This window comes from Hakea prostrata, chromosome 7 (genome assembly GCF_041222555.1).
Source record: "Hakea prostrata isolate BN-2017 chromosome 7, UWA_Hpros_2, whole genome shotgun sequence".
Taxonomy (NCBI): domain Eukaryota; kingdom Viridiplantae; phylum Streptophyta; class Magnoliopsida; order Proteales; family Proteaceae; genus Hakea; species Hakea prostrata.
Genome location: NC_142606.1, coordinates 24933300 through 24959521, shown reverse-complemented (window position 1 = coordinate 24959521; position 26222 = coordinate 24933300). Strand labels below are relative to the sequence as shown.

General features: G+C 37.9%; 2 protein-coding genes and 1 non-coding gene across 3 annotated transcripts; 1 reads left to right on the top strand and 2 right to left on the bottom strand.

Moving 5' to 3' along the window:
• The first annotated feature begins 1042 nt into the window (after window positions 1-1042).
• LOC149010765 (thiamine pyrophosphokinase 1-like) lies at window positions 1043-16178 on the top strand. The gene is made up of 6 exons (XM_089161135.1): window positions 1043-1501; window positions 1603-1704; window positions 2549-2621; window positions 12081-12176; window positions 15311-15560; window positions 15680-16178. The coding sequence occupies exons 1-6, from the start codon at window positions 1371-1373 to the stop codon at window positions 15799-15801; spliced, it is 774 nt and encodes a 257-aa protein (XP_089017261.1). The 5' UTR covers window positions 1043-1370; the 3' UTR covers window positions 15802-16178.
• Window positions 16179-16756: 578 nt separating this feature from the next.
• TRNAE-UUC (transfer RNA glutamic acid (anticodon UUC)) lies at window positions 16757-16828 on the bottom strand. Its single transcript has one exon. It is a non-coding gene; the product is annotated as a tRNA-Glu (tRNA).
• A 1998-nt stretch (window positions 16829-18826) lies between these two features.
• Window positions 18827-22893, bottom strand: LOC149010763 (uncharacterized protein OsI_027940-like). The gene is made up of 6 exons (XM_089163807.1): window positions 22768-22893; window positions 21790-21976; window positions 21319-21472; window positions 21175-21224; window positions 20859-21078; window positions 18827-20523 (listed from the first exon to the last, which is right to left on the bottom strand). Exons 1-6 carry the CDS (start codon window positions 22770-22772, stop codon window positions 20435-20437), a joined length of 705 nt encoding a protein of 234 aa, XP_089019933.1. The 5' UTR covers window positions 22773-22893; the 3' UTR covers window positions 18827-20434.
• Window positions 22894-26222: the final 3329 nt, after the last annotated feature.

Genomic DNA, 26222 nt, shown 5'->3' with positions numbered 1-26222 from the left:
TTGTCTTCATTTATTCATCTATATGAGTAGTCAAATATCATTTTAGATGTATATGGCCATTATACAAGCAAAGATATATAAAATCCATGTTATATTTTTTTGCAAATTGTATCCTTTATTTCTTAAGGAAATTTTCAGTTCCACTCCACAAGTGACTCCTTAATATTAACGTCACATTTTGAGTTATCCAATTTATCAATCAGACCTCTATTACTAGCATTATTATTTCCAATAAGTTATTATTGATTCATTTTTAATATTACCCCCACATAATTAGTTTACAAATATCATACATGAACTTTATCTCCCCAAAATTTGAGAGAATTTATGGATAAAAAAAAGAATAAGTCGCAGTCGGTAGAAGGATGAAAAATTGAGAGCACAGGGTAAAAGTTGGAGTCAAACAATAGTCGAAGGAGATGAATTGAAAGATGGAGTCAAACGAATTGAGCATTTTAGAATTGGGTTTTTAGAAATGGACGGGTTAGTTTTTAAATGAATTGTAAAGATGAGTTTTTTGATCTCAACCCTTTATTTGGCATATTAAATGTATCACACGGATTCACATCCTCTGTAATTCCTTCCCCTGTAATTCCCTGTAATTCCCTCATAGGATTGTGCCATGTGGCATTTAAGTAATCCAATGGTTTTCAAATTTAAACTAAATTTGAATTTTATTTAAACCCACCCATAAATTTGAATTTTATTTAAACTCTAGTTTGTTAGGTAACTTTTGGATTACTTAAATGCCACATGGCACAATCCTATGAGGGAATTACAGGGAATTACAGGGAAATGAATTACAGAGGATGTGGATCCGTATTACACGCTATTATGGTGTTCTACGGCAGAAAGATGTACACAACCGATAAGTTCGACAACTCAACTCTGAAAAAAGTTAGCCACCGCCATGTACACAACCGATAAGTTCGACAACTCAACTCTGAAAAAAGTTAGCCACCGCCAGCATCAATGCATCATATGGGAGTGCCTTACGGGGTTCGTATAAATTAAAAAAAATAAAAATAAATAAAGAAGCTCGAAAAGACAGGCGTCCGCTGCGCAACAGCGCAAGTCATCCGTTCTCGCTGTACGTTTGTTTTCTCATTCAGTGAATCAATTTCAATTTCTTTGGAAATTGGAGATATGGATTCAGGAGTCAAAGTAAGGGGTGTGGGTGTGGGTCATCATGATGGCTGGCAAATTATATTAAGCAATTGCCGCAATTCGTGTTTACAAGTTTCAAACCGAAAGAACTGTCAACGGAGTCGTCATCAACTCCGTTTCCTTCGTTCTTCTTCTGCCTGTCCATCTGAAACGGGTAGAGGGAGGTCTTGGAATTTCGAAGAAGAAAATCCAACAAAACCCAGATGGATTTGATGACCCATTGTTCTACTTTTCTTCTTCCTTCAACCCCAGTTGACGACAACAAACCCAGTCCAACTTACGCCCTTGTCGTGCTTAACCAAAGCCTCCCTCGATTTATTCCTTTATTATGGAAGTATGTCTGATTTCAGTTCTCTTTTATTTTCTTTTCTTCTGTAATCATTGATTGAAGCACCTGCGGATATCAAGTGTTAGCGTTTTCGTCGTTTTTTGTAGAGCAGCGAAGTTGCGTATTTGTGCAGATGGAGGAGCCAATCGCTTGTACGATGAAATGCCTGACTTGTTCCCTGATGAAGATTCTGAACAAGTCCGAAGGAGGTTTTTATTCGTTTTTGTCTTTATTTTAATTTCTGGAGTGAACTGTTCATAAATTTGTAGTTTCGTATCTTAATTGAGAGAGAGTTATGTAACAAAATTCCCTGTCAGGACTTTGTTTTATTAAGTGATGATTCAATAGGCATACTCTTTTTGGCTTATGAAAATGTAAACATAGAATTTGGCCTGTTTATCAAGCACCTTCTGTTGTGTTAGTTTGAGGAGATTACGGAGGCAGGATTTGGGCATAGAGTTGTTGATAATAAAATTTATAGGGCTTTGTTCCAGAGAAGGAGATCTGTAATGTTACCCAGCTTGGAAGGGAATTTACGTTAGAACTTGTAATATATTGTCATATTTTCTGAATTCCAAGCGTGTTGGCTAGCTTCTCTGTGTTGTCTTCATTTTTGTGAGTCCGTTTTGAAACTTATGTTCTTCCTAATCCATATATTCTCAGTGCATGAAAATTTAACTTTTAGTAGTTTATAGTTTTCTGTTATGTTTATGCTGCAGTTCATTGTATGCCAAGTGACCTGGAAGTGTATCCTACTGTTAATTACTCGTCCTAGTGGGCATTTATATTCAATGGCCAAATAGCTTGTTTGATGTCAATGCTTTTGTGACAGTGAATGAATTTATGGTATAAGCTTCATTTAACATTTATTGCAATGAGCAAAATATGGGTGAGATATAGCTTGAAATTTAACAGTGGATACATTTTCCTTAATTATTGTTGTTGACAATGTGCTACGTTGACCTTTATCCTTGGGTTTATGAGTTTATGTCACTTCCTCTTTATGCTTTTTCAAAATTTGCTTGGTAATATGGTCTTTCTTCTTTTGTCCAGGTGCAAGCCGGATGTGATTGAAGGAGACATGGATTCAATCAGAACAGATGTGCGGGAATTCTACTCAAATTTGGTAAGTCAGCAATAAAGTGCCACTAGGAGTTAATTATTTCGACTGATAATGTCAAGAAAAAGAGATACAGTGATCTACATTAATTGGCAAAAATATTATTTGGAGTCAGATTCGCTTGCAATTTCCTGCTACTAGGATAACAGGGTTGATTAATCTTGTTCTGATGAGGTTTTGACTGGCACCCACTTTTGACAGTGACAGAGTTCAGTTTCTAATCCTAATCCCCCCCCCCCCCCAAAATGCCCAATAATTCTCTCATAGCAAGAATCAATCCTCTTTGATCAATGGCATAAATCCTCTATTGCACAACTCTGCACTTTGATTTTCCGTGGAATCACCCTTTTGTGAAAAGGTAACGTCTCCTCATTTGATGGATGAAGGCTGAAAACACACTACAATTTTTTATTTATTTAAATCATGACCCGATAAAAAACTGAACTGAGTTAAGGCATCTTGCTGCATGAACATTGCTTATCTTGATTAGGCATGTGAATAGCAGATCTTCATCTTAGTTTGCATTTCAGAAAGGTGCGAATTGGCCTTAATTGTAATGAGATTGAGTGACGGGCACCACAATCTTGATTGCTCCATGCAAAATTTGGTGTTGAATGTCATTTCTTCTACTGAGAAAATTCTATGTTCTAATTACATACTGTTTTAAAACAACTAAGCTGGCTATGATTCCGGATGCATTTTGGGATTGAAAAAACCATTTTATGGGAACGAGAGCATTGTGTTGGTGAAGCCTTTGGGCATTGGAATCATGAGTATTCATGCTAGAGAACTTTGATTCCGGCATTGTTGCCTCATTAGGCAAGGGTTCTGCAGATCTGGCTATTTCACGTCGTAGGAATTCTTTTAGGAGGATTATCAACAGAAGTTCGGATAAGGCTTGTTGTTGTTGTTGTTGTTGTATCACCAGAAGTTAAAACTTCCTGTTTCTCCATTTTTTCTGCAACAGTAGGTCATGTTGACGTGTTCCCACAAGTGAGATGAGGTGTCATATCCTTATTGAGCAACAACCAACTTCTTTCTGTTTCCTCAGTAACAGTATATCCATTGCAGGTTAAAATATTCTTTTAGAGTGCAAGGCTACTTTCTTTCCTATAAACTGCAAAGGAACTTAGTTTCCCATCTAATATATCATTGTGAAACCTTTTGATGTAGATCAATTGATCTAAGCATAAAAAGAAAAGGACTAAAAACACTGTTTATGTAAACAGTGCCGTGGGGCCCAATCACAATAGTTGGCTTGGATGATATGCTGTCAATCTTTGTTAGGATATTATGTATTAATTTATACTTTCTTGTGTTACTATTGGGTATTATAGCTAGAGTTTCTATTTTACCTTCTTCTTTTTTTGTGGGTAGCCAAGCAACCTCCCATGCTATTGGGAGTCACTAATTTTGTGTTAAAATGTGTAATATAATATGGGGAATCCCCCTTTCCTTTTTTTTGGATGAATAAATAATAAATTACTAAAAAAACAAGGGCAGAGCTACAAAGGCACAATAACAAAGAGAAGGGAAAGAGAGGGGGGGGGGGGGAAGTAACCAGTCAAGTATGGGGCTGGATAGAAGAGGTGAGTCCCCAAGAACTAACAATCAGCCTATTTCTTGGAGAGTCAATAATAGGGGTGGGGAAGAGAGCGAAGTCTCGAAAAAACATCAAAATAGATGGCGTTTCAAATCAAATCACGAGATCTGGATTTGGAAGTCCATCTTCTCATTTTACGCTCCTGGTTGGTTTTCTGTATTGGTTTGTGGCTTTTGTTGTTAGTTTCCTAGTCTGAGTAAGTTTCCTTTTAGGTTTTAGGCATAGTAAGGTGAGAGTTACTTTCCTTTTGTAGTTCTGTTTTGACTTAATAGGAAAATACGTCTTGGCTGGTATGGTAGTACATACATTCTGTTGCCCACCCCCTTTTCTCCCGTTATTCTTTTTCCCTCGTTCAATTTCTTTCTCTATTGCTTTACTCTTTATCAGTCACTGGTTATAAGTTCTTAGACCAATTACATGGTGTCAGAGCATTAACATTTTCATTAGTTTATAGTTTTGAGAGTTCTTTAAATCTCTTGGTTAAAGCAGGTAACCTAATTCATAAACGGAGAACTAAGGTTTTGTTTCAGTAATGGTATGTTTGGTATGAGTCTCTTTGAGCTTCATATCGATTTCATATACTGAAGATGATCATGAGTTCCTTAGTGTCTGTTTATCAATTCCAAGTTGCTGCTATCATCACATATGGCTTTGGTATCAAAAGGAGGCTTCTGATAAGTTGACATGATTGATGCCGACTGCTACTATTTTTGAACTTGTAGAACAAGGGACTTCTGCCACCTTGCAGTTTTTTGCACAAGGGAACATTATTTGCTTCTGTTTCAAATCTTTGGAACATCTGTGGATCTTTTCTACTACTACTGCTGCTATGAACATGTCAGGCTTTGAATCTGCTCTCACCGTATTCTTCTATTTCATATTCTGCTACTGGTTGGGTTGTGTCCGGCAATTATGTATTCGCTGTTCCATTCCATTACTGCTATCATAACTTGTGATCTATTGGCTGTTTTGATTGCTGCTGCCACATTTTCCATGGTTTTCCTTAAAGTTGATGGGTTGAAGATGCAATTCCTATTTTGGTTTCTCCATTACTGATTGCTTGACTGTGAGGTTGGCAGTCATGATCCATTCTGGTTTCCTGTGTTTCCGCAATCACTGCCCCCTGGCATTGTGAGAAAGGAGAGTTCCTCTTCATATTGCTTGAAGAAATAAGAACAAAGATGATTAGTGTACGTTGTTGAATTCCTTACTTTATTTGTTACTTGTGCATGTTGATCATGTCTCCTAGGTCACCTATGTCAGTCGTGTTGCATGTCAATCATGTTGCGCATGTCTCTTTGGCGATGATTTTATTTTATGAATGTGTTAGTAGTTGCTTTATTTTATTACTTAATGCACAAAGCTCCTATATTGAACAAGATCCAATGAGACTCAACGTAATCTACCTTACCTGTATTTCCAGAGTGACTGTTTCCTAACCTTGAATGCACGATCAAGCATCTAACAAGTAAGCACTTGGCCAATGAGCCAAGATTGAGTCATTGCTTTATTTCATTCCTCGTGATTTAGTTATCAAGAATGCATTTTCTATAGCTGTGTCAAGAGTCTTGGCCCCTTTATTAATTACTTTATTTTATTCCTTAAGTTTCCGCTAATGCCCGTCTCATCTACTCAATATTCCTTTGTCCTTATTTTATTCCTCATTCCAAGATTACATTTTTAAGAAGCACTTGAAAATTTACCTTATTGCCTTTACTTCCTTGTACTTATGTTTTACCTCTCTTGGGTGGAACAATTACTGGAAAACCAGTTTGGGATTGCAATAATTGATGGTTTAATTACTAATTTTTCCATTATCTTGCTTTGCTGGACTTCAGATTGCAATTGATTTAAGATTTTATTAGATTGCAATTGATAGGATTTTAGTCGCTATCATGAGAGGGTGCCTATTGGCAATTATCTTGTTTTGTGCTTGATTGACGCTTTTTGGGATCTCATTTGTTGGCGCTTTTGCTTATAAGATTTGTTGAGGTGCCCATCCTTTGAGATGTTGATTACTGGTTGCTATTTGTTCATGTGTGATGCTACATGTGAGGAGGAGATTGAAGATGTCTACTGCACACTTTTTTATCTGGGATTTTCGCATGGTCTTAGGACTTAAGAGTGAGTCTGATTGTAGGCTTTTCTTTGACCATCGGAACTACACTTTTAGGAGATTCTTTTGTCACCATTTGAGGTGCAACTATGTGAACTTTTGTGCAGCTTTTGGAGTCACACCTTTGATTATCAAGCCTGGGACCTTTTCTGCTGCTGAGCAGCAACCATTGTTGGCCTAGCAAGTCTCAAGGGGAGGGGTTGGGCAGGACACCATCATTCTCAGGTTTGGGACCTTTCTTCTTCTCATGGTTTGAGGTCTCAGTCTCGACTAAGACCTCGGTCCCTCAAAAAGCCAAGATCTCGACAACATCTAGTAAAAAGTCCTCGCTCAACTCGAGGATAATTTTGGTGGGTGTTGGAGCTCAATTTGGGTTGGAATATGGTATTTATCCTATTTTAGGCCTTCTAAATGCAATGGTGGCCTTAGATTTGTAAGAAAACAAGGATATATATGATTTCCAACTTGACCCTAACTTTGAAATTAGGACGCTGAACGAGTCAAAATGCATATATATAAAACATGAAATACACGACCATCACTTGATATAAATGAGAACATAAACGTCTAAAGTTAAATAATACATCAAACGTGTTCAGTTGTTCACAGTATAACATCAAAGCATCATTGTACTTATAAGTTACACCACGAGAGTACAAGAGCAAAATCAATGACAAGCTACTCCTCCAATTCCTGCTCCACCAGCACCAGAACCAGCTTCACTTCCATTAGCACCAGCTGCAAGATATCAGATTTTGTCGTCGAGATCCAGTCGTTGGGTTATATGTAGATAAAGGAGAGACTTTCAACAAAAAGAAGAAAAAAGGAGAGGATGCTTCATTGAAGACGATCAACTGTAAGCAGTAAGATCCCTTCAACAAATCCTTCTTGTGGATGAGTTAAAACAGCTTGTTTGCTGAAGCTTAGGCAGAGATCTGATCAACTTTCCGGCAAAAAATCCGCCTAAAACACCAAAATCAGCAAAGGCAGGAGTGTCGAAAGAGGTCAAGATCTAGTCAAGATTGAGATATCTCGACTCGTCTCAACTGAGAAGGGGTATTTCTAAAGACTGGATTGGACTGAGATCTCACGAGATCTGAGATCTTGGTCGAGAAGATGTATTTTTTTGGCATCATCTCGATTTGCATGAGATCTTGTCTCGAGGTGTTAAAAAAAGAGATCTCACGAGACTTTGAACTATGCTTCTTCTCCCCTTCTATTTTCAGATTTGAATCTAAATCCTCCATTAAACCTGCAACTGCAGATTTTGTGGCCTGAACCAATCAGTTTTAGGCCTCCTTCAGCAGATCACACAGCCTCTACATCTTCCTTCCATTCCCTTAACATTTCAGCCCCGTCGGAGCCGTAGAAGGCAATTGACCTTAGACTCATAAACTGCCTCAACTAATCCCTATTTTATAGGAGTCTTCCATTGAAGCTGAAATTCAAATCAGTCCTCCTATCCGTATTGGTCCTACCCCCAAAGAACCCCTCAAAAAAGTCCACTAATCCCTCCAAATAAAGCCTACATTTTACAGTGCTGTTTGGAAATAATCAGATTTTGTTCTGTTTAAGAGGATCACAGTGTATTGCTGCCCTGCTTGGTCACCCAATCAAGTGCTGCATTAAGCCCCCCTTCCCCCTCAAGAGAGGGGGGAAAAATTGTTATTAACTTTTTTTTTTTTGTCAAAATTTTCTGCATTGCTGCCCAGAATTATTCTCTTTACTGTTATCCGTTAGAATAGTGTTCTCCGCTCTTCCTAATGTACTCCAAGTGCATATTAAAGGGTTCTTTGGAAGGTGAGCATAGATTCTTCAATCTTGGTTTTAGATTCAGCCTGCGCTAGCCATTCTAGCCCCTCCACGGTTGGAGGCAAGGTTTCTTCATCCAGGTGACTGGCAGCCAGTGTTGCCCTATCCCCATCCCCCACCCCTTTCTTCTCTCTTCCTCTTAGTTTCTATTGATCCCTTGCCGTATTCTATCCTTTCTCTGGTCAGAAACTAAGGAACCGTACATTTCTATAACCAGTCATCAGAATCATCCCATATCTCAGCCACATATTCCCCATGCTACCATTAACCTTCAACCCAACTCCCATTCAACTCTGACCAGCCAATTCCCAGATCTTGTTATGAAACCCTCTTTTCTTTAACCAAAATCAAGATTCTCCATATTTCAGAATTTAACCCAACTCGGTGGGCATCTCTTAGGTACTACCTTGAAGGTTCAATCCAAGCTTCAGCTCAAATGGAGAATGCTGAAGCTCCCCAAACCCATCTCAAGGATCTACCAGTATCACCCCATTTGTGCCCTGTGCCTTTGAAACCCCTTGCAGCCTAACTTATTTGTCCTAAATCTAACCACCCAATACCTTTCCTGCCCATTTCCACAACATATAACCCCATTATATCTACATATCACAAACTACCCTCCCCCCCCCCCCCCCCGTCCCCCCTTTTGTTTCTTCCTCTTTGTACATTCTTTTCTCCGCGTTTGGAGCTTTTGGTTAATGATTGTTTCATTCAATCCAACCAAAAAAAAAAAAAGGAGAGAGAGAAACTAGCTTACCCTAGCTAACCTAAAGCTGGTTCTTGCCTAGATCTTGGTTGCTGGCCCTCCTTCAATTGAGATTACATTAAGAAGGCAATGGTAGGTGGATTTACTGATTTAGCCCTCTCAACGCCTCCTTCAGCCCTAGGGTTTAGCAGTCGACAGCAAGGTTCCTTTGACCCTAGGTGTTTAGCTCTCTTCGCAAGGCCCTAGCCCTTCTATCACTCAAATTGGACAAGAGAATAACACAGTCAAAGAAAAGCTTCATTAATCAATATTTGGATCATCATTATGGGCCGAGAGCACCCAATTGCATATTTACAGAGCAAAGATTTGCTCAACAAAAAATATAAACTCCTAATTACTAGAATAGTAAATAGACTTTGATGAGGTCTTTTAGACAATGTTCTCAATAACAAAATAGAAAATTTCTACTTTTGAAAACTAAGAGAATTAGAAACTAAAATTCATTCATATGCATGAATACTAAAATAGAAACAAAGTAAATAAGATTCTCAAGCCTTCTAAAAGGTCTTCATAAGATCTGGTCCTGGGACCCGTAAGATCTCGTAGTATCATTCACACAAAGGCAAAATAAAGGCTGTGAGCCTGTAACACAGTTCACGCAGAGAGTGTTTTGGGCTCTTTTTGGCCCTTGTAGAAGACCTGCTGGGCTGATTTTACATGTCTAATTGATCCAATTGAAATTGGTTTGGTTTGGTTTTGCCTGGGTTCTACATCAAGTTTTCTTTTTTCTTCTTTTCTTTTCAGACCTTAAGTTATTAATATCTGGCCGCCTTGTTTCTCATTTTCTGATTTTGTGGCTTAATTGGAGCTAAGCTACTCACAGTCTTAGCTTTACATTATGTGACTTGTAGTGGAAAGCTTTGACGGGAGGAAGAAGATGGAAGAAATAAGGGTACAAGTGTAGGGATGAGAGTAACTTTAGTTTAAATGAATATGTTAAGGCTGATGGCATCTCCTAACAGTGTTTTTTCATTGATTGGGAACAGTTGATACTGTCTTTCCATTTTGGTGGAGGGGAGTGTAATTTATTAATTACTAAAATAGTGTATTTGGACTTTACAAGGGTATTGATGTCATTGAAAATTATGTACATTTTTTATTATGAATCTTTCATAATACGCTTGAATAGTTTACTTCATTCCATGTTAAAATTGCTTATTATTTATGTCCGTTGAGGCTTTGATCTTGGTTATAGATCTCACTCTCAAGGGCAATCTTGCCCTTGAGAAAAAGCTAGATATCGAGAGAGATTTGGTAAATTTTTCAAGACCCAACTCAAGTGAACTTGAGGGCCCATCTCGGGGGGTTTTAAGGTTTAGGTGAGGCTCAAAGTTAGTGTTTGTCCTAATTTAGGCCTTCTAAATACATTGGTGGCCTTAGATTTGTGAGAAAACAACTCTATTTATGAGTTCTAACTCGACCGTAATTTTGAAACTAAAGTGCTGCAGGAATGAACATTCAATGTTATAAAACATGAAATATAAAATTATTAGGACATATAAATGAAAAGCAATGATAAGATGCATCATATAACTTAAATTGCTTAGAATTCCATCTATATGAGTACAATACAAGTATACAACATCATGTTCTTGACTCTTAAGAATACAATAGTACAACCATCATAAGTTTATAAATCATAACTTCGTAAGTTCATAACAGAAAAGGTGAGATCAAATCAGTCAAGGCCCAGCTCCACCACCAGCTCCACTTGCACCGCGACCATATCCTGCAGGTCCTTTATCGATGGCTTTATGTCGTTCATCCAACTCATTGAGGTGGCTGATTGATCTTGTTTTCTTGATGTAGATGTGTTAAACCTTGCTTAGGAGTGTTGCAGGTGATCCGGTGAGAATCAAGCAAAAAATCCGGCCGGAATCCAACTTGGTAGGTCACGGGCTAAAACCTGGTTGGATCAACATCTCAGGTCGAACCAAGTCGAAATTTCTATTTTTGGTATCGCCAAGCTAAAAAAAAGATCTTGCGATATCTTTAACCATGGCTTTGATACATAAGGATTTGACCATATGGCTAATCAAGTGTGAACCCAAAACACCAATTTGGTTAGCCTTTTTTGCAATATGATCATTTAAATGCGTTTAGGTAGGTTGAACTAGGGTTTCTATGAAGTTCTAGGCCTTAATTTGGCCTAATGCCTCACACCCACCCTCCTACCCCCATCCTTTCCCCCAAAAAAAACACACTAAAATTTGGGCAGCAAAAATACACCACATTTTCGGTGTTTCAATCTGTCTGAAACCAAAATGAAAAAAGATTTTGAACCTTCGTAGAAAATAATGCAAAGTATGTCATTTAAGATACTCGAACCGCTGTAAAGTAGCAAAGGCACACCAGTAGAGAAAATGCATTGTCTTTTACCATGGGTACTCATATAAATGTTACACTGGTAATTTGCCATTCTTTATTGTGTATCAGTTTTGGTTAGACTACTGGACCATACAGCAAGAAATTAAAAGGTCTAAAGTGACTGAAAAGTATAAATAAAAAATGGAAAGCTTATACTCAAAAAATATAATGTATTCTTAACTATAAAGATACCCGAAATTAAGGGAGTTAGTTGTCAACATGCCTTGCCTTTAGATTTTTGATTGATTCCTGTACTCCATCTACTTTTAAAGGTTTCTAGCCATTTGTTTGTCAGTCTTCTTGGACCAGACAATTGGACAATTTGCACTAGATACAGAAGGTCAACGGTCTGTTGAGTTGTTAATAATCCTTCTGACTGGAATACTCACCTACTTTTAGACCAAGTTGTTTCAGTCATTTGGAAATCCCATGTCTCATATTTGACATACTTCAGATATTTGAATGGTTACATGTTGGCGTGGGATTTGTGTGGCCATCTTGAAGGTGTGGAGCTAAAGCTTCGGTAGTTAACTTCTGATATGTCATCGTTCGACTTTCCAGACTAGAACACTTGGTCTGGCACCATCCAGCCAAACTTCTGGCATCTTTTATTTATTTATTATTTTTTTTCTTTTTCAAATAATTGCTTCTAGCTGATGTTATTCATGGGTAGAGACTTCCTTTATTCTGTGTCAAATGTGGATGTCATGGTCACCGGTTTCATGCTATCATTGTTCATTATCTAGTCGTGGTTGACCATATTATTTGCTGCAGATATTCATGTCTCCTGATTGATTGCAGGGTACCAAGATACTTGATGAATCAGAAGATCAGGACACCACAGATCTTCACAAATGCATTTCTTTTATCCAAGGCTTCATGCCTGACCATTCCAATGTAAGTAGTCTTTAAGAAGATAATATAAAATATTGTATTAGCATCTCTGTGGATTTATACCCACTGTAGGGGAGGATACAAGGACAAAAGAGAGTTTATGTGATTCAGCTTTGGCTTGAATTTATATTCCCTTGGGGGAGATTGCTTTGGTGCTTGAAGTCCAAGGTTGTGCTGGGAATGTTATTTGAAGTCCAGCCTTAGGATCCTAGGTGTTTGAAGGGAAGGTGGTTAAGACCCTTGGTGGTTGAGTCCAAGAATTTAGTTTGTGAGAGTTCTACCTACCAACTCCATAATCACTTCATCCATTGAAACACAGCTCCATTTGTTTTTGGACTCCTTCAAATATTAAAATCAAGAACTTAGGTTTGGGTCGATTACCTATAACCTCACCAAACTTGAGGATTGTTCTCCAACATGATTGCCTATATTCCCTCCAAGTTTCAGCCCATTCTGACACTTGTAGGCCCAGTCCTCATTCTGCACTCCATATCTATATAGATTGATGCAATTGGCAAGTTTTCCAGAACAGTTTGGATTGATCTCAATTTATTTATAGAAAATATAAACCACCACATAACCTTACCTTTGAAGTTTCATAATACCAGACAATCCAAGGACATCTTTTGAGATCCCTATATCCCAGGGAAATGAACACAAGAAAGGCCTTTTTCTTGTATCTTGATTAGATCTTGGTTAACTGGACCTTATTCAATTGAGGCTACGTCATTGACATGGTTCAGGTTGACTTGTATGATAACTAGAAACAGAAGAGAACAAGTGGGGCAATTTCTTTTTCATTGGAAAAAAAGGATGCTCCAAATGCAGATGCCATAGCATCACAGTCCCAACTCCCAAGTACCAACAGAACTACTGTTGTGGCACACAAAACAAATGATTATGCTTCTTTGAAGAGATGGTCTTGGACCAAGAAGGCAACCATGGAGATGAAGAACATAATCAAGTTATATGGAAGAAGTGACATGAATACTACCTCTGCTAGAGATAGAAGAAAGGCAAGTATCAGAAACTGTATACTTCATCTCTACCAAAGCAAATAGAATAGGATGTATAAAATTTCGACATGCTGATCATATGATTAATAGTGTCAATATCAATGATCCAAGAGTGGGGGAAGGTGTGGAAGTACAGGTGTGGATTGCATTTGCTGTAGTTCCTAACTAAATAGGGGAAGATGTAGCTGTGTGACAACCATGTAGCTGTGTCATAACCTGCTGGAAGGCTGCGATGTCATCTTGAAGGATTAGTTATCCATCTATGGTCCAGAAGTAGCTCCTGTGCAATCTGTGACAGGCACAGTCATTACAGTGCGAGCGTTGGTTCCCCTGGTCTACTACAGCCTCAACAACCACAGGGTGTATGTCTAGGGGTTTGCCCAGGTTGGTCCCAGTATCACTTTGCAAACCACCACCTTTGAAATTGCCAAGTCATAATCATGAGTTCTCTCTCTCCCATTTTTGGGATGCTTTTCGGATGGTACCAGTGATGTAATCCAACTTCTGATGACTCAGTGGGGATAACCTAATGGTGTGAGCCCACTTCAAATATATGGCGATTGGAGGATCTCCATAAAGACTCGTCTGTGAGTTGGACCACTTGTTCTACCAGTTAAGGCTTCTGTTTGTCCACTAACTTCTGAAATAATGTGGAGAAATACGGGAACTGTTTGAATAGCAATCCCAGATGGGAAATACTGTCTACCAATAAAATGGAAGAAAATAAATAAATAAATAACCCCCCCCCCCCGCCCAATTGTAAACAGAAGGCTCAGAAATCAAAGAAAGAACATCACAGCCAGCTTCTAGAGAAGGAAAGGTAGATAACCTACAAGAACTTTGAAAGTACAAATTCTAGAAATAGACAACCATTCATTCCAAGCAAACCACAATCTTTTATACAACATGAGTAAGCCAATGTGATGCTAGATGGTCATCAATAAATAGAAGTAGATACAGTCGTGCAGCCTATAAAGAATCTGGTGGTACTGTAGCATTGACAGGAAAACAAGTTTATGACAGTGGATTCACCGTCTTTGCCACTGAGGTTTTGGGGTTTGAAAGAGGACCCTTGGGCGACTCCAGTGGACTCAATCCCAACTTCAATAGAAGCCGGATGGGAGAGTAAAAGAGCTCAGACTAGGGGCTTGTGGTGTCACTAGATATCCAGTTTAGTTTGGCATCCTTGCTTATCTATTGCTAGAACTCAAAAATCTCCACCTTCAAAGCTCTTGTTGAAGTATATGCTAGTCCATACTTTTTGCACGGTGTAATTTCTGGAACCCTTATCAATTCTAGGGTTTCAATTTGAGAGGCAAAAAAGGAAAAAGGAAGGGAGCTGGCCAACTCTCGAGCATGGTCTGATTCTAAGCGCATTTGCAAAATATTTTGGCAAAAATAGGAGTTAGGAAGAACAGAAATGAAAAAAGGAGAAAGGTTGCTCCTAAAATAGAGAAATTTTCACTTTAGTTTTGGTATAATCCAGAACCGCAGCAGGTGGATTCCTGCACTATTGTCCCTTCTATATTGCTACTCCACAGTTCAGTAGCACATGTAAGATCTGGTCCTGCAATCCTGCAGTACCACAATTCTCACTTAATTTTATGGTTTGTTGTTCTTCAATTTTCTCACTGGTTCTCTATTTTCACTCAGCTTTCTGGTTTGTTCTTCTTTAGTTTTCTCTCGGGTTGTTGATTTATTTTGGTCCTGCATCTTGAGTATTCTGATTGATTGGTTCTGTTGTGGAATTGCTACTACATCTTTGGTTGCTCTTTTGAACTCTACTATATCTTCTTATTCTGCTATCAGAATTTGTTCAAATTCCGCAGCTCTGTTCTACAACTATGACAGACCACTCAACACAGATTTTGAGCCAGTCTTTAAGTTTCATATTCTGGTTTCTAAAAGTCCTTGTGCTGGACTGTTGTACCCTATTCTGTGAACCTGTTCAACCCAATTTTCCATCTGGATTTTCTGATATGGTTCTTAGACTTGTTATGTTTTTGGATGAATGTTGGTTATAGACTTCATAAGCAGGTTACTTTTGGGTTTCCTCTTCCTATTCTTTTTTTTATGACTTCTTTGCTTATTTTGATTCCTTGCTGGTTATCTGCACTGCAGTTATGCATTCTTGTTACAGGAGCACTTGGTGGACGCTTTGATCATGAGATTGGAAACGTAAATGTGCTTTTTCGTTTCTCAAATGTCCGAATAGTACTGATATCTGATGATTGTCTCATCTACCTTCTCCCAAAGACTCATCGTCATGAGATTCATGTCCTGTCATCTGTTGAGGGCCCACACTGTGGGGTAATACCTATAGGGGCAGCATCAGCGAAGGCCACAACAACAGGACTCCAATGGAATCTGAGTAAGTAAATTCTGTTTGGTAATGCCGTTCCCATAACTGATTATTATGAGATGGTTCTTACCCTGAACTGGTTTTATTGGCATGGGATCTAAGTTATTGGTAAATTTTTACTATTTCAGATGACACAGAGATGAAGTTTGGTGGTTTGATAAGCACATCAAATATTGTACAGAGTGAGGATGTCACAGTGCAATCGGATTCAGATCTTCTGTGGACGATTTCCATTAAAAAGCCAATGTGAAATGCTAGGTTAACCCGGCCGTGTGCATGCCTTGATCGGGGTTTATGCCGGTTTCATCACCAATTACTCGTCAACAATTGAATTGTTATTATACATTGTTGCATTAAAAGGAAACCTAGGATCATTCTTGTTAGCTTTGTATGATTTCTGTTCCTATTTCAGATTGATTTATGGAAGTCGGCAAATAGATGTTGATCAAGAAATTAAATTTTTTTTAGTTGCATTCTATCAATATGAAATATTTCAAACATAATGAAACCATTCGAGAGATTTGAAACCCTCATTTCAGTTAATTCTGTAGAGGGTATCACTCTTTGATTTTATGTTCCTGTCTCTTGTAGAACCAGAATTCGTTCTACAAGAGATGGGATTGAAGCCACAGCCAAGCCCTTCTTCAAGGGCTCGCAAGGGCGTGGAAGTTGGGGCATGGTTCATAAAAAGTTGGGGCAGGATCTCTACAAGTGATCAGATTCTTTGAGGAGGCAGCTGAAACTTTTTTTTCTTGATTTTTTTTGAACAAAAACAACTAAAGTTAAGCATCAGTAGTGCAGTTGCATGGAATTAAGGTTACAATAATGCATAGATCTACTTAAGATAATCTCAATAATACATTTTCAAATTTTTGTGGATCCACTTAAGGCAAAGATAAAATTTTGTTAGGATGAATGTAAAATCACGAAGAAGATCACAAGTGAAATACAAAATTGCTTATGCCTACTTGAGAAATCAAGAGATTCTATTATTTCATGAGAACTTCTCTAATGTGTATAGTACAAGACATACTCAAATCCAACACTTGTGAGGTCTTAAATTCAACTCTTGAACTTGATACGAAAAACATCTCAAGAACACTAATGTAATGCACTTGTACCAAAAGGGCAACATCTTACAAAATCAAAATTATTTGGCAATATATACCTAAAATATTAAAGGTACATGTAAAATACTATAAAAATTCCATTGCCGGGAATTGAACCCGGGTCTCCTGGGTGAAAGCCAGATATCCTAACCACTGGACGACAATGGATTTATGATTAAATGGATACCAATGTTTATTCATAGTAGATTGATGCTTAAGAGAAATATAATTTCTCTTCGTAGTTTTGTATGTAAATCATATTTTCAATTTATCTGGCAATGTTTTTTGTAGTCGTATAGGTACCATTAAGACCTCCATTCTGGCTATAGGAAGAACATACTAGTCACAGTTGTCCAACCAGGTAGCATCAGATCCCTAAGATGTTTGTGAGTAGAAGTAGGAGAATGCCAAATTTCCATTGCTGTTCCTTTCTCTTGAGCAATTGGCTTCACTTTGTGAGCACATTTGACCCCTCTTGGGTATTTCTCTAAGCCTCGTAGGTCTCTGGGGGATTTTCTGTTGTTTGTGGAGAGCAAGCAACTTTCTTTAAACTAGTGGTAGTCTCTTGGAAAGATCCTGAGGCCAAATTATCTAAAACCTGAAACAAATTCAGAAACATGCACCTTTCCGATTATTTTCTCCATTGTAGAACACTGGAATTCAATGCTCTTTTAGGAGACAGATTACCAGACATATTAAGAAGAGCCTTTCACAATTGAAGGCAGCGAAACAGATCCCCTCCATGGGAGATGGGTGGACGGCCTGCCCGGACAGAGAGGATCTGGATCCTAAAGGCAGATGACTAGTGATTGCCTATGCCAACACAAAGCCACTTAATCACGTACAAAATGACTAGTGTAGGGAAAACATTAAGAGTTTGTGACCATTGCATGTAAGATTATATTGAATCCGGTTCCTCTACTTTCACCACCATTGAAACCATTGATCTGGCGGATCCATGTTATCAATGTTCAAAGGTAAATCTCCTTTTTAAAAGTATAATGAAAATTTTGTCAAGATAACAGTCTCAGGATTAAGAATCAATCGCATTTGGATGCAAATATATGCCACGCCCTTACCAAAAAAGAACATGAAATTTTCATTATTATTCATATTTTCAAATTAATAGAAATGTTCTGTACTTGGCAGCTTCTATAGATACTTGCATATATTTCGACTCATAGTGTGAGAGATAGCAATATTCTTCATGTCAACTTAGGGATTGTATGGTAATGATTCTAGGCTTCTAGCACCCTAATCTAATTTTATGCCATTTATCCAATTTGGCACAGAAGTCGCAAAATCTTGTATGGTAAACTGGTTTAAAATTAGTGTGCTAATTCAGCAAAAGTGTACTAAATCAAGTGTTTGGCATACAATTTAGAAGCTCTAAATTGGAGCTTCTTGGGAACAAAAACACTTCTAATAGAAAATGTGGGGCACAAGAGGAAAGCTGACGGTGAAATGGGATATCAATGTCATTTGCCCTTCTTATTTTGAAAAGCCTTAAAACAACATATCTGCATCTATCTCAACTGTTCTCTCAACTCCCTCTCATCTCTCTCAACTCTCTTGACTCTCTCGTCTTTGTCATCTCTCAAGCTCTAAGCGAGCGAAGATTTGCCTCTACAGCCTTCACTCTCGCCATGTCTCTACAACCGAAGCCCTCTCTTTGCAGTCGAAGCCCTCTTTGTGCGAGCAAAACCCTCTCTCTACAAGATTTTGTGTCCATTTTGCTATAGAAATGTGAAAATCTGAGCCTTACCATTTCAATACTAAGTATGTGTCCAATTTGCCCAATTCGGAACAGAAGCATAAGAAGTTCATTTTGTGCCGAATTGAGAAAATTGGCACAGAATCATTGCCATACAGCCCCTTAATCCTCATTTATCAAATTACGTCCAGCACTCGAGTTTCACACATCCAAGTAAACTTAGATGGAAAAACATCATCTTTTGTATACATGGCATTGAGTTGTTATATCTACTGTCCATAACAATGCACTTATATGCCAAACAAGAACCTGAAAACACTTAAAAATTAATAGAATATTAAAAAAATTTAATTCACAATTTAACCTTTAATCACAACCTTCTATTTGGTATACAAGTACACTGTTTCGCATAGCACAGATATATGCACATACAAAGAATGTTTTTCCGAAGTGGATTGCCTATCTGTCGTCTTTGACACTTCATGGCTTTAACTCTTATTTAATTAGTCTAGTCTTACTCTAGTTTCTAAAATTAAAAAGATTGTCTTGGACTTTAATATAGGTCCCTTTAATTTTGGGCCTAGTAATGCTTCTGCTAAGACAAGGGAGAGCGTGTCTCACTCAGATCATCCATTTGCCATTTTATAACCATTTTGTCCTTTTTTTTTCCGGTAAATACCATTCAGTCCTATTGGAACTCCTTCATTTGTGTATATCGCATCGCACACCTAGCTGTGGTGGGTGAGTCTCCCAGCGAGAATTTTTGCATCCACAAGGATTCGATACCGGAACCTTGTTTATCTGTCTTTTTTTAGTGTCAAGGAAATAGATAGACTTCTTGCCATTTTTAGAACATCAAAAACCTTCGTTCATCGATTTTCAGGACATTTTTTAATAGGAAAAAAAAATCCAAATAAAACATCTTCCCAAAAATATTTCTACTAAAGCTTAAACAAAGAGAGAGAAAAAAAAAAGAAAAGCAAACGCCTATAACTCTCTTCTATCCGTACAGCCTTTTACCAAACACCATTTCATGGTTCAAAATTAGTTTTGAGCACAAGCATTATCAAACATTTAGTCTTCAAACCATAAAGAATTACAACTTCGAACTCCAAGTTCCTTCGGATGTTTGGGGCAGGTTTTCAACTAAACCCACATATCCTCAAAAAGGATTTGTTTCCCTTCGATTTATTTTTTAAAAATCGCATAGTCTAGAGTTTCATAACTGTGTACACCTGCCCCTACCAGGAGTATTTCTTCTGTTTAAGCCTTCATCAGAAAATAAAGTATACACAACTCCTTTACTTACAGCAATGAATCTGGAATTGGAGAATAGTTATTGTGAAAATCCAGCAGGAAGAACTATTTTTCAATGTCGGTAACCGCAAATGGGTTTTCAAAGTTTCTTGTTTTGAAATTCATTGCTTCTGTTTTCCACCCCCAGCCCAAAAAAAAAACTCCCGTGGGTGAGAGGACAGGGCAGTTCTAACATTGAGCATTTCAACATTCTAGGATACCTCTTCAGGAGTGTGTTTCATCCGCTGAGTTTCCAAGTCAATCACAGGGGAGATGACTTCGAAATTGAAATGTGTGAAAACTTTTAAGGCTGCAGGGCTCAACTACAGAAAAGAACTTACATCTAAATTAATTCTAAGCCAATTGAGTGACACATGAAGATGATAGGATTGGGAATACACACCCAAGACAGCCATTTCCTGAATTATCAAATCAGAAAGTTTGGCTCAACAAAGCACAAAAATAAAGCCCTTAAAAATGTCACAACAATGGAACAAAAACTATTGGCTACCCTTGGGTCATAAACTTGTAATCCCTCAAATCCTAGTATCTTAAAATACAGAATGCAAGAAAATTGGGGAGACGGAAGAGAGGTGTTTTAGCTGCCCTAAAAAGCCAGTACCTAACACTTATCAAACTATATAGCACCCGGTGAAATTGGGCTTCAACATGATAGAAACACTCAAATATGGCTTGATCTGATACTACTGAACCAACCGGCTATCCAAATTATGCCAACGCAAGGGCTTTTACCTGCATAAACCTCATGTGCTTGGTGTTGCTTCTGTCTTCACCTCTTTGGATTCTCCTTGCTTTACCTCTTCTGCTACTCCTGGTTTTTCCACTTCTTGACCTGCAAAGAATTAAGAAGCTGAAATGAAAATATCTAACAGGATACACACCTCTGACAACCACCATAATCACTTCCAACTTCAAAAGATTTTCATGAATGTTGTGATCCTTCGTTTCACGAGTCTCGGATAGCCACATAACAAAACCCCAGCAAGCTTCAAATATGTTTAATTTGTATACCATTGGTGGATTGAAACAAATGATCAAGCCTTCCCAAATATAGTTATCATGTACAGGAACATCCACTTAATTATCCGTTTAAAACCTAATAATACAAAGTATCCAAACCATCTGAATAACATTGCGAGAATATAAGAAACTTTCGAAGTTAAGTACCTTCATCATCACTTTCATCAAAATCGTCACCCATAGCATCATCGCCCATGCCGCCCATCATGCCCTCCATGCCGCCCATGCCGCCCATCATGCCCTCCATGCCACCCATGCCGCCCATCATACCACCCATGCCACCCATGCCGCCCATCATGCCCCCCATGCCGCCCATGCCGCCCATCATGCCCCCCATGCCGCCCATTCCCTCCATATTAGCAAATTTCTATTTAATAAAAGAAAAGTCACTAATTACCACAATTAGACTAAAGTAAAGAAGGAAAAAAAGTTCAGAAAGACAACTACTCTATAATATCCATACCGAAAAGTCCATCCCTCCCATATCAAGGTCACTAGGAGCAGCAGCAGCACCTAATAAAATCAGAAAATAAAATTCAATAAATTCCAACAAAGGCACAAGTTCATGAGCATACACAACCAAAATGAAGCTTCAAGAATTACGCACCACCATCATCATCTTCATCGACCCATTTGTCCCAATCGATTTTCACATAATGTGGTGTCTTCTCAGCCCCACGCAATAGTTTATTCCACCACCCACTCTCTGCTTTCTCAATAACACAAACTATGCTCCTAGCACCAATGTTTATTTTGCTTTCCTAATACAGTAACAAAATTATGAACAACGGTAAAAGAGAATAGGAAGACAAAGTGCATAAGAAAGGCCTTGTCAATTCAAAAATTAAAAGGCTGTATCATTGCACATTCACCACTAATGGCTGCCGTCTATGAGATTCCCATCTCCATGACACTCACCGTTAGCTTACAAACCTCAAAATGAAGAATGACCTTAAGTCTTTGTAACACCTGTCCACTGGGCAGCGGGACACAAATATTGCCCATGGCTCACAAATAGAATTACCAGAAAAATAAAATAAAAAAGAGTCTACAAATGTTAGGGAATTGAGTTTCTTACCTCCACATTCACCTTGTCATGGAGATCCAACTTCAATTCAAAAAGTTTTTTGTCTGCACCAGCAGTAGCAGAGAAAGTGAAAATTCCCTCTGGTTCAAGATTGACTTTAGCATTGGTCGAATCTGCCAATAACACTGTGATATAAACCTTGTCCAGCCTCTGTGCCCACTTCAGCTCAGGATGACGACTACCAACATACAAAATGCAAAACCCTTCATTAATGAGACCAGTCGAATAACATGAGGCACAATTAAAGTCATCACAATGTAATTTGGTATTATCTAGAGATGCCACAAACAGCAAAACATACAACCCACAATGAGGTCACAATCACAATAGGGTGAGTGTGTAACACAGATTTCTCAAACACTAAAAGGGATGAGCGTTAAAGACAAAACCCTTCTATTCAACAACATTATCACCATTGTCGGCAGAGGAGAGAGTCTCCAGTCCCAACATATAATCCAGAGCAACGAAATCAAAATACATATTCAAGATCCAAAATTAGTGAACGACTACTACAAACCTAATAATTTGTTGCCTCGTGAAAACTGCAATTATAATCAATGCAATACTGTGCCTTTGAGGTACTTAAAAATGAGGCAAATCATTCCTTACAGGATTCGATAAGGACTCCCCAATCCATTCAGAGATAAATACTACTATCTTTACTCCGGTAAGCATCTTAGTATACATTCCATTTATATTTCGAACTAAACCAGAAAAACCCTAAAATCAGTATATTATTTACATATATATACACCAAACAGAGAGAGAAACACCTCCTTTCTTATACCGATGAGATTCTAACTGCAACTAATCAAACAACACCTGTGTTCTTCATGGAAACTAAATACAGACGTAATTACGATTCATAGATCGATTTAAGAAGAAAGCGTTAGAAGAATTACACAAAAAACTAAGGATTCAGTCAAGAGTAATGAGCAAAATCAAAGAATCTCAGTCTTACACTCTTACCTCATGGTGCCGCAAACCAAAACCCTAAAAATCCAAAATAAAGTTATCGACACAAACGGAGAAGGCAGAAGAGAACTGTTAAAGGTGAGAACTGTTAAGAGCACAACACACTAGGACGGCGTGTTGGTTTCATTCTTATAGGAGGTAAATATACCATTTTACCCTTGTACCCTTTTATCTTTCGAATGTCTTTTCTCTTTTTCATATTCTCTTCCGATCCGGATTCTGATTTCCTGTTCTCCTGATTGGCTCGAAGAGGCATCGAGCCTAGCATCTCCCTCCAAAATTTTAGGTTTTAATAAGGGTTTAATGCTAATCACTCCTCTTAAATTAGGGTTAGAGACAAAAGGGCAAAAATTGTCTGCCTCTATGTTGAGACGGGGACGGCCAGAATTTTTCGTGATCACATTTTTTTATGGTATTCTCGCCTTCCTCATGGTTTCTCACCTACTCCAAACATACACAATCAGGTGGGACGCTTAGCTGTAAAAGTTGATAAAATGGATCCCCTTATTGTTGGAGATAAGGTGGGAGGTGATGCATGACATACCCAAGTTGATAAGGTGAACCCCCTTATTGTATGGAGATAAAGGTGGGAGGTGATGTATATCATACCTTTAATTAGTAGGAGTGTCAACTATTCAAGTTGGGCTAGTTTCAGATTGAGCTTAACGGTTTCAGGCTGAAAAACACTTAGTCCAAACACAGTCCATTAACAAAATAACGGTTTCGAGCCGGTGCAGTTTGAGTTTGGGCTGACTAACGGTTTTGGCTAATGGTTTAGAATTGGGTTTACTAACGATTTGGGTTCGGATTTACTAGCAATATGTTTTGAGTACCTTATTGACGTGTGAAATTTATCAAGAGTATGTGAACACATATAAACATTAAGTTATCTCCAAGTCTCTTATGTTGGGTGTTCAAAACCAAAATCTTTTTTTATTATAGAACTAATATACAAAATAAAGTTGACATCTTGATGAATTTTAGTGGGTTGTCTCTGCTTATTCTCCTCCCCCTTCCTAACACTTGTAAAAATTGATCAAAATAAAGCATTAAAAAATTTTTAAATGATAATACACTTGCTAAATATTTATTAAGCTCATTTTTCAAATGGCAAAGGCTTTGACGGGCTTGTTCTTTGCATATTCCATAGCAAAACACTTAAGGAAAACCAATTGATACTTGAGGGTTTCTTGTCTTTTACTTTTAAATTTAATTTAATTTATTTATTTATAACAAATTTAACGAGCTGGTTCGGGTTCGAGCTATTTTTGGGCCAAACGGATCGGGCTAGCGACCACACACGGGCTGGTCCAACTGTTGCGGGCTGAGGTTATTCAACCCTAACACAGCCCATTAAGATTCGATTTAGGCCAATTTTAACAATTTGGGTTAGGTTTTGATACCCTTACCTTTAAGGCAAATATAACCAAACTATGTGTCATATAGATGGATTTCAACTAAATGATTTATTTAATATATCTAAGAATATAAACTATGATTGAACTACTAATCTGAAGAGTATTAGATCTATGATTGTTACATTCAATTTAAACATTTTTTGTTCACACAATTATATACGATTGTAAACAATTCCTGCCATTTAGCATAATGAAATTTAACAGGTCATAGAATACTCCCTGTAGTATATGCAATAGTCCCACCCTCTAGTATAAAGCTACCAATTTCAAAAAAGAAAAAACTTAAACTTATATATACATCTCCTTCATGTGGGATCATCTATACCTAATTTTTCTTGGATCTAAGGTTCATTTGGGCCAGTTCACACATACCTCGACTATATCCTTTGAAATTTTTTTTATTTTTTTTTAATTTTTTGGGGAACTGAGGTTCATTCGAGTCAGCTTGCACCTAGACTATATCCTACACAAAAGCATTGGTTTTTTGCCAATTGAGCCACCCCTCAAGGTTAAGGATTATCTATACTTGGATAAAAGAGGTGAGGATATAAACTTTGTTACATAAAAAAACCTTTTATGACACTATGGGTGTGGGATTCCTTTCCCCACCCTAGCTTAGAGATGAGTTACACATCCATGTATTTTTTGAGTAATATTCTTTCATGCAAGATTAAGTCTTATTGAAAAATTAAAAAAAGTTGGATTTACATGATTACATTTGTTGTTTGATAACCTTTTCTTTGAGAGATGAGTGCCTAATGAGTTATACAATACAATCAAATGAAATATTATAATCCAAGAGTTAGGATAAATTTAATAAGTATATATTTTTTTAATATCATATTATACATGGTTGAATTCTATAACTCACTCGGGGATTTATAAAAAGCTTTTGGAAGAGTGAACTTGAGTGGGCAGCAAATAGCTTCAAGGGAAGTTCATCGATTAATAAGATTTGGCAATTTTGCCTTCATTGCCTAAAATTGCCTTGTTGTGTATCAGATTTGGGCGAAGCAAAATAGCAAGGTGATGAAAGAAGGCGCAGAGACAACGGATGTGATGCTCTAGCGTGTTTGTAAAGGTTACGAGGGATCGAATGTATGGTGTGAATCTCATTACAATGGATATGACGCATAGTCGAGCCCGAGGTCCAAAATGTCGGCCAAAAATCGCGTGTTGGTGGCTAGCGACACCACTGACATGAAAACATTTTGCCAACATTTCTTTGACTATTGGTGGTGGAACCTCCGCAAAATCGTCAGAGTTACTCAAATCTTACTACTGCTTCACCTTTATTTTCTTCATCTAGAATTGAACATCTGCAACTAATCCAAACTAATATGGGAAATTTGAAGATCAAACTCTCAAATTTCATTGATATAAAGACATCCTTTCCCCTTCTAGTGAACCGATCTGATTGTAGAATTTAGGGTTTTGTTTGGATTTTGAATTATTGATTTTTGTTTAGCATTTTTTCATCGATTTTCATCGTGCTTCACTTGAAATGAGAGAGAGACCGAAGAAAAGAGTTGCAGCAGTGAGGTCTACGAGTGTCGAAGTTAGAGAAGGTGAAGGAGAAAGCTTCGAGTAGCACTTGCAGTAGAACTCATACAGCCAGCAGTGAAAGCTTTGATTTATGCTGATATTTCTCCGGTTTGGCGATTTTTCGACGATTGCAGTGAGGGCTATGAGTGTCGAAGTCGAAGAAGGTGAAGGAGAAAGCTAAGAACAACACCTACAGTAGAGCTCATCCCGCCGGCAGTGAAAACTTCAATTTTTGCTAGTATTTTTCCGGTTTGGCGGTTTTCTGGCAACTTTTGGTTATTGTCGTTTCGATGCTGGGTTTCGTGTTGCCTTTGAGCGACATGCCAATTTTTCGCTGAAATGTCGTGACATTTCGGCGACATAATATACCGTGGTCAAGCCTTCTTCCACTAGTGGAAAATCAAGATTGATTTTAAACATGTCGTGCCAAAAGCCTTCACTTGAGCGTGGAGTGAATAGGGTTTAAGTTAGATCCAACTTGCTTGT

Coding starts and splice junctions, on each gene's coding strand:
- LOC149010763 (XM_089163807.1), bottom strand. Junction 21,225..21,318: donor CGATGAAGATGATGATGGTG/GTGCGTAATTCT, acceptor TGATTTTATTAG/GTGCTGCTGCTGCTCCTAGT. Junction 20,524..20,858: donor TGATGAAAGTGATGATGAAG/GTACTTAACTTC, acceptor AATTCTTTGCAG/GTCAAGAAGTGGAAAAACCA.
- LOC149010765 (XM_089161135.1), top strand. CDS start 1,371: ATGGATTTGATGACCCATTGTTCTACTTTTCTTCTTCCTTCAACCCCA. Junction 1,705..2,548: donor TCTGAACAAGTCCGAAGGAG/GTTTTTATTCGT, acceptor TCTTTTGTCCAG/GTGCAAGCCGGATGTGATTG. Junction 12,177..15,310: donor TCATGCCTGACCATTCCAAT/GTAAGTAGTCTT, acceptor TCTGCACTGCAG/TTATGCATTCTTGTTACAGG.